This window comes from Podarcis gaigeae, assembly GCF_964106915.1.
Source record: "Podarcis gaigeae genome assembly, chromosome: 5".
Classification (NCBI taxonomy): Eukaryota; Metazoa; Chordata; class Lepidosauria; order Squamata; family Lacertidae; genus Podarcis; species Podarcis gaigeae.
In genome coordinates, this window is record NC_139681.1 from 61,239,426 (window position 1) to 61,247,796 (window position 8,371).

At 43.0% G+C, this 8,371-nt stretch overlaps 2 protein-coding genes across 3 annotated transcripts in view; one reads left to right on the forward strand and one right to left on the reverse strand.

Moving 5' to 3' along the window:
* WDR33 (WD repeat domain 33) overlaps window positions 1-2,155 on the forward strand; it is a 52,815-nt gene extending 50,660 nt beyond the window's left edge. For both annotated transcript variants that reach the window (XM_083741679.1, XM_083741678.1), the window contains 2 exons: window positions 1,027-1,212; window positions 1,509-2,155. In XM_083741679.1, the coding sequence (XP_083597805.1) occupies window positions 1,027-1,212; window positions 1,509-1,735 (413 nt within the window). In that variant the 3' untranslated portion in view covers window positions 1,736-2,155. The remainder of the gene's footprint in view (window positions 1-1,026; window positions 1,213-1,508) is intronic.
* Window positions 2,156-3,224: 1,069 nt separating this feature from the next.
* Window positions 3,225-7,936, reverse strand: SFT2D3 (SFT2 domain containing 3). Its single transcript, XM_083741744.1, has 2 exons — window positions 3,881-7,936; window positions 3,225-3,832 (listed from the first exon to the last, which is right to left on the reverse strand). Exon 1 carries the CDS (start codon window positions 7,411-7,413, stop codon window positions 6,772-6,774), a length of 642 nt encoding a protein of 213 aa, XP_083597870.1. The 5' UTR covers window positions 7,414-7,936; the 3' UTR covers window positions 3,225-3,832; window positions 3,881-6,771.
* Window positions 7,937-8,371: the final 435 nt, after the last annotated feature.

An 8,371-nucleotide genomic window follows, 5' to 3' on the forward strand; every position in this document is an offset into this window, starting at 1 on the left:
ACTTCACCGGGTTTTATATTAGCATTTATCTGAATACTGTATTACAAAAAGGGGGGGAAAGTTGAATAGGCTACCATATTATCTTTCTTACTGCTTTTAATTCCTAGATAGATATAGGTACAGGTACAGATACATGGAACTACAGATTAAAACTGGCCTGGATTTTCCTGTCATGATCCGATGGTCCTCAATCTGTTTTAGATTTCTCCAAAAAGTTTCTCCAGCAACCCCCTTCAGTTCCCTGTTGGGTAAGGGGTGGGAAATTTTTAGCACACTGGCTGATTCTGGCACACAAATTTCAACCAAATCTCATACATAAGAAGTTAATCAGCAACAGATTGCAGAAACTATCCCATTCTTACAGAGAAGGCAGATTATTTCAGAGAGACACATTTTTCCTTAATATAATGGACTGTACAGTTCAGATAATTGGTAATGAGACAAAGTTGCTTTCCCATCCTTGCTGGGTGCTGCAAAAGAGGTTTCCCTTTCTCAGTGCCCAGCATGCAAATGTAGAGAAGGTTCCTGTAAAGGAAGAATGAGCTCTGCTGCTTGAAGTTTTTGATAAGGGAGGGGTGGAAAGAGGTACTCATGAACCATAGAAAGCCACATTTTTACCATAATCTACTCCCCCAGTCTCCTTCAGTAGCACCAAGAGCTTGGTGATTTTTCTGCAAGCACTGTTCTTGTTCCTTTCTCACAAGAAATATGTCCATTGCCTGTTTCCCTATCAATCTCTATCCCTTCTCTGTCTAACGAAAGCAGAAAGTACAATCTCTACAGCAGCTCGCCTGGGGTGGAAAGGGGGTAGAACCTTCACCATCAGAGATAGTGGAACAGGAATTATTTGTGTGCTTAACTAAGAAAAGACAATGAGCCATCTTCCTGAGGTAAATTGGATGCTACAAAACATTTATTTTGTTGTAATATTTACAAAAGATATTGCTAGAAGGGGTTCCAAGAAGAGATTCATTGCTGCCCTGTACCAACACTGGTCTCTCTGGATTTTTTCCCCATCATGGTTAGGTCCCCGCCAGGATCATCCACCTCATGATGGTCATTCTCCAGCAAGTCGAGAACGTTCTTCCTCAATCCAGGGAATGGACATGGCATCACTGCCACCTCGCAAGCGTCCTTGGCATGATGGACCAGGAACCTCTGACCATAGAGAAATGGAAATTCAAGGCGGGCCACCAGAAGAGAGGGGAAAGGGTAAAACATAATCCTTTGAGATTAGAGAATTGTCTCTAGAAATTTTAATTTCAAATATTAATGGAAATATCAGTTTGGAAAATGTTGATTTATTTTATTATTTACTGCATTGATATCAAAATTCCTATATGCAGTGCTAATTTTCCCTACCAGTTATCTTTAACTCTGCACTGTTTCTGCAGTGGAACAGGAGGTAGGAAACTGAGACACCATACTTTGATCTTCTGTATTGCATGACTGGAAAGCAAACAAACTAGTGCATTTTCTTATTTTAGTTTGCAATATTTTTATTCCAGGGCGTGGGAAGTCAGGACCTTCACAGAGAATGTCAAAATCTGGGAGATCCAGCTCTTTGGATGGAGAACACCATGATGGATATCATAGAGAAGAACCCTTTGGAGGACCTCCAGGAGGCAATAACCCTTCCCGAGGGAGGAGTGGGAGTAATTGGGGAAGAGGAAGTAACATGAACTCAAACCAGTCAAGGCGAGGAGGTTCTCGAGGTGGCGGAAGGGGTCGATAGAAGAGGTTATGACTGGGCAAGTCCCAGTCTTTCTAGGACAGTATTTAAATACACCTATTGCAGAATCATTGAGAAAGTAATTCTGCAATCCCACAAACCTGGACTCTATGAATGGAGATAAATGAATGTGCATTAGTTCCTAAGAAGGTCTATTCAAAGATTAAATGCCAGCTAGTAATGCCATCACAACTACCTTTGTTTCATTCTCCTTGCCATCCCAGTCCCTCATCACTTCCATATTTCTTGCATTGATTTTTGAAGATAAAAGCTGGATGTTTTTTTAGTGTTGTGAGACATGGAGCACCTCCACAGATTTCAGTTCATGTCCAGAAGAACTTGTTTCTATATGTACAGTTGTCAGGAAAAAGTTGAGTTGTTTTTGTATGAATACAGAATGCAATTTGTCCAAAAATTAACAAATGGAGTTTGTGATTTTTTTATATACATATTTTCACATCTTCCCTCTATCATTCCCCACACAGTATCTTTCATGTAGTATAAACTGATGCATAGACTGCATTCTTGTCTCTGGATACAAAAGCATCCAGTTGTCAGAATCTTGGCAACTTACTACTGTTATACTGATCTTGAGGGATATCAAACAGAAGCAAAATTTCACAAAACAAGACGTTATTTGAACAATCAGTTCCCCAAAAATTTGTGTGAATGTATGCAGTGTCTATATTTGTTATTCACTGTGTACACAGAGTCACTGGAATTAAGGTATGAGTTGCAGAAACAATTCCTTGAGCAATCTTCTGACACAATCTTGAAAGTGCAATTTCAACAGCTAATATTACCAATGTTTTAGATTCTGGCTAGTAAAGAATACCCAGAATTGGCAGGTGAAGCTATTATCCATATTTCTCAACAATAAAAAAGGTAAAGGTACCCCTAACCATTAGGTCCAGTCGTGACCGACTCTGGGGTTGCGACGCTCATCTCGCTCTATGGGCTGAGGGAGCCGGCGTTTGTCCGCAGACAGCTTCCGGGTCATGTGGCCAGCATGACCCTTAAAAACAAAACAAGAAACAGTTTAGCTGAAGGAAAGGAGTTGCTTTTCTAATATCACCCCTTACTGGAATGAAATCTGGAAGAACAAACATGCTCAGGTGTTCCACTGAAAGTGTCTTTAAAAACAACAACATTGCTTTTCAAAAGCTTTTCTGTCTTTTTGCTAAAAGTCATTAGTGTATTATTATTATTATTATTATTACTACTACTACTACTACTACTACTAAATAAGTAAACTATATATATTGCTCTGAATTATTTTAGGATTATTAATGTACATTATTGGCATTATTAAGTATAAATCAAAAGTGAAAGTGGGTGCCATGTTGCAGGTTTGGACTTGGAAGTGGGTCTTGGGTCTGGACAAGTTTAAAACCACTAAGGGTTATACTGCATACCAAACATTGGGGGGGGGGGGGGAATCACTGAGCCTTAAGACTTCTGTCACAAGGAATCAAGACTCCTTGGCCTAGGCTTTAATTATTCAATTTTATTAACAAAAATGACACACTGCACATATCTGCAAAGCAAGTGAACGTAAAGCACATACTGTACATGTTTCTCCATTTCTCTTTGGTAGACAGTTTATTCCAATAGTGAAGCCTACCCAACTGCAGAAGAAAAGAACTAGAAAACAGCATTCTGGTGAAGTTTATTTTGTGCTTTTAAGTTTTGTTAAGTCTTTGTAGACATATGTCTACAGGGAAGCTTTGCAGTCTCTACGTTATGCTGGTACATTTCTCAAGAGATGATCTGGCAATATTAAAATATCTGAAAACCTTTTGGATGTGGTCAGTGCAGAGACAATACTGGTTCCAGCTAGCTCTGGGAATGCCTGCTCCTTCCACCTCAACCACAGTTAAATGGGAAATACACATAGCAATCTTAAGCACAGTTATAACCAACCATCTAAAAAAAAACCACACACACACCAGTAAAATATTGTTTTTAGCCCCTATTTAGATCTGAGGTTTTTTTAATGTAATTCAAATCAGTTTCACTTCTGAAAGTGCTATCAGCTAGTTCTGTAAACACTTCTACTGAGACCCAAAATACTTCAAAATAAGTTTGCAAAAACTGAATCTAACCATTTCTTTCAAATGACAAGGGACTGAACAACTATGTATCTACTTGAATACAAAAATGTACACTAATACAAAAACCAATCACTTACAGCCCAAATCTAATGTGCCCTCCCAATGTTGGTGGCTTGTGGGAAGATAGAATACTATGCTTGTTACTCCCTGACAGCAAAGAGATGTGCTGCTGGTTTACAGGGTGGGGGCTCTACTATAGTGCAGGCTCCACCTTTGATGGGTGGAAAGCCAGCAATAAGACGTGAAATGGGTCAGGATGCCAGGGCTCTGGATCCTGTGCTTCCTCTGAGAGGCTTGATCCATAGGCTTCTCAGCTATGCTAGCCTGGAGCTGGCACAGCAAAAATTTAAGAAAGAAAACCCCCTTCCACCCTGGCAAGCAAAAGCAGCAGAGTATGAGATAAAGCACCCTCTGCTCTATTGATATCAGGGCAGGGTTAGCCTACCTGTTAGGCTATGTACCTCGTTGTAAGTCCCTTTTAACTCAGCAGGGCTTCCTTCTGAGTAAACAGGATTGCACTGTTAAATGTGCTCTACAATGTGTCATGCTAATTAACACTATTTTTTAAAGTCCCAATTAAAAGATTTCAGAATATTTTTATCACACAATTTAACAACACTTAGCACCATTTTGATTCAGATCTGCGGCATCTGCCATAGCCTGATTTCACTACAATGCAGGACCCACAAATCTCAAGTTTGAAAATGTAAACAAATAGGCCATCTTAATAGCAGATCACAACCTAAAGCCATAATCCTATGCATTTATTTTTTAAAAAAGTCTCACTAGGACTTGCTTCTAGTAAACATGCACAGGATTGGGCTGTACATCAAGCAGTCAAAGTATCTATTCAGACATACTAGCTACTAAATTACTTTCAAGTTTTACACTTCATGTCCCCCACTGATGCAGCATTTTTTTTTTGAAGATAGTGCTCTTAACATTCCCACTACAGCAAGAAGCCTTTCTCAGTAACGTACTTTTGAACTGGAAGTTATTTGCATATCATTTTTTATTGTTGTCAAAAATGTTTTATTGAGAGCTACAGACTTTGAAAAACTAATACTTTAACATTTGGCTGCAAACTCTAAGCCATTTTGCAAGGCTTACTTTATTGACTTCAAATAACACTAAGAGCCACAATTAAGAGGCAGCTTCAATGGTTAGTTTTAAAATTACATTATAGCAACTTACACTGCCAAAGTGTAGTGCTTGCAGCTGCTATTGGTTTAAGTGGTTTACAGATTACATTTGTGGAGCAAAATGAACTTTACTCAGGTGATTTTGGTAGTGCATATTGTTATATTAAATATGTCTACGTGATACCCATCCATCACACCACTTATCAATACTTCTAAGCTGTAGCAAGAACTAGGAGCCTGTGCAGTTCAGATTCAACCCATGGGCTTACAAAATCTTCAATGCAAACATGGAATAAGTTATGGCAGAATAATATATGACAGATAGCCCCATGATCCAAAGAAGTTGAGGATAATATATTCAGGCACAGCTTTTTCACATATATTGTGATTTCCCAAAGTCACAACAAAAGCATAACCCATTATGGCAGAATTAGCCCCATGTCTATATTATACTTGTCTTTAGAATCACTGGTGTGAACTTCAGCAGTCTCATGGTCATGCCGTTTTGAATATGATCAGACATAGAAGTCATTGCTTGAATAGGAAGTATGCTGGAAGTCAGCCCAAGAAAGAACTTGTGTTATGGATAAACAAAGTACTATATATACTAGGAGCCTGCTGACTGATACTGCTGACTTTTAGTAAGGCAAGAGGTTACATGGCAATTGGGAATGTTATGATGCTAGGGAACTGAATGGAAGCAAATCACAACAGCTTCCAAATTTATTTCCTGCTCTGGCTCTGAAAAGATGAAGAGACAAACTGATGATTTAGACCATCTCAAAAGAGTTTAAGGTTCAACTACTCATTACCGAAATCACACTTTTTGAGCAGCTTCTTCTGAAGGAAAAAGAGCTGATCAGGCAAGTAGTAAATAGCAACTTCTTTTTCACCCTACCATGCATCAGAGGCTGGAAAGGGTAAGGAACCATCCAGTCAGTAAACCTCTAACACATACACACCAGAGTAGCCATCTCATCCTCACTTACTTGTGCTATTCCTCTGGATGGTGCAGAGATGGGGACTGAACCCAGCATAGTTAATAGCAAGTGGGAATGTCATTCTTGCTACTATCATATAGTCTTTCAGCCACTCTAAGCAGCAAGAGACAGGCAAGTGAGGCTTGCCACTACTTGGGACAGACCATTCCAGAAGAAATGAACTATCTGCTTGTAGTCTCTCATTAAGCAGCACAACAGACCAGTTGCTTCTTCAAAACAGAAGTGACATCATTGAAAACACTTTCATAAAAGCCTGTTTGATATATTATGCAGTTGGGTTCTAAGACAAAGAGATAGGTCTGGCATCAATGTGCACCCTCAGGGAATCTGCCAACACATACTTGTACACTTGGCTGGATCTGCCTGTTAAAAAAAAAAAACCCCTCATCACCTGCCGCTGAGAGGGCATCAGAGAACAAGGGGAGACACAAAAAGACCTTTACCCAATTAAAGCCCTTAATTGGTTCAATTGCTTGAGTAGCTTGTTCAGCCAAGTTCATACACCTTTGTTGCAATTAACTTCAACTCTCCTTTTCAACTGCCTTGTGCGAAGGATGCAGTGTCCCGGTTAGGTTACTCAAGTGCTCCTCTGCCCTCGATTCGAAAAGATAAACAGTAAAGAAACGTTATCCTACAAAATGCCCCATGGGCAGTCGGGTCTGGCCTGGAGACGACGTCCCGTGCTGCGCGTTGGTTTGGAGACGGGCAAGGGGCTCTTTACCACAGACATCGATCTTGTTTTCCCACGTCCATGAAGGGCTTCACCCCCTCGACGACCGTCCTCACACGGGCAGAGTTTTAGACACGCTGCGTCGCACGGCGCCGCCCAAGAACCCGCCGACATAGCGCAGCCCGGTAGTCCCGCCAGGTACCGAAGACAGCAAGTAGACTCCGCCGGCTCCCAGCTGGACAACGGCCCCCAGCGTGGTGAGCAGGGTGCTGCGGAGCCCAAGCGCCGCGTACAGAGTGCCGCCCACCGAGGCTAAGTAAAGGAGGGCCAGGCCGCGGCGGTCGGGCTCGCCCAGGAGGCGGCTCGGGCCCCGTAAGAAGCCCGCGGCGCCCAAGGCGAAGGTGGAGCCCAGCGACCAGAGCAGCGCGAACTTGCGGAGCAACAGGAGCGACCCGTAGAGAGCGGCGAGGCCGAAGCAGAGCGCGGCCAGCAGCAGGCACAGCGCGCTCCCCACCAGCCGCTGCCAACGGGACAGACCCGTCGGCAGCCACGGATCCGGCTCCGGCTCGGCTGCCCACGGCCACGTCTCCGTCGCGGGGAAAGGGTTGATCCGGCCCAGCCAAGTCCCCAACCCCGAGCCGGGCTTCTCCGCCTCATCTCGCGGCGGGTTCTGGGGTGCCGAGAGGGCCGCCGAGCTGCCGCCCGCCTTGGACTGAGCTAAGTACTCCTGCAATTGCCGGTTTAGATCCGCCATCTTGGGGAGAAGGCGAAGGGCCTTTTGGGAAAGCGCCGGGGTGGGAAGGCAGTTGCCGATTGGTCAACTGTCGGCCGGAGTAATGCACTTCCGTGGTTTTTCTTGTCGCCAAGGGTTTGCGTCATCAAGGATCTACTGTACTTTTTCCTTTAGAGACGCTGAACTATAGAGATATGAAACTTAGAGAGTGACCATCCGGAGAAGAAACGCCAGTCTCTTTGGACCTTGTTTTCCCCTTCGCCAGGGCGGAATTGAGAGCTGGCGGGGGCGGGTTCTAGGATTTTACTATCGCTGTGATAAGGCTGTGATTCAGTCAGAAACAATTACGTAGCGGTAACAAAGAAATGCTTGCTCTATCTTATTGTAAAAGTACTGTAACGGTATGCTAGTTTAATTGAAGTCATTTATTACTACAGCAGCTCCTCTTTGGAATGCCTCCCTGATTTCATTTGCCATGTCAAGATCACTGAGCAATTTGGTCATGGGGCAGGGGTGGCAACTTGAATAAAATATTGGGGGTCCAGGTAAGCCCTGCCCCACATATTACCCGGTGAATGCACACTATTTGAATGGTATTGCCCATCAACTTGAGGCCCCCTCTATAGTTCTGCGCCCTTCTCATTCCTATAGAGGTTGGGTTTGGAGATAAGTGACCCACTGATTCTCTCCATTACATCAGGCTTCTGTTATGCCCACAGTGCTGTCTTATCAGCGCTGTCCTGCTCACTCCTGCTTGCTCATCTTGGCTCAGAGGCTTCCAGCTTTTGGCATATAAATGGTGTCTTACCTTCAAACGTATTTACCAGTTGCATTTCAGCCCTCTCTGAATTGCAACCATGTCCCCTTGCACTCTCAATATCTGCCACTCCCTAACTTGAGGATGTTAAATAAGAAGAATGCGTGAAGATTAATTTCAATAAGGGCAATAAGCTTGTCCTGAATAACGGCTGCAGATCTG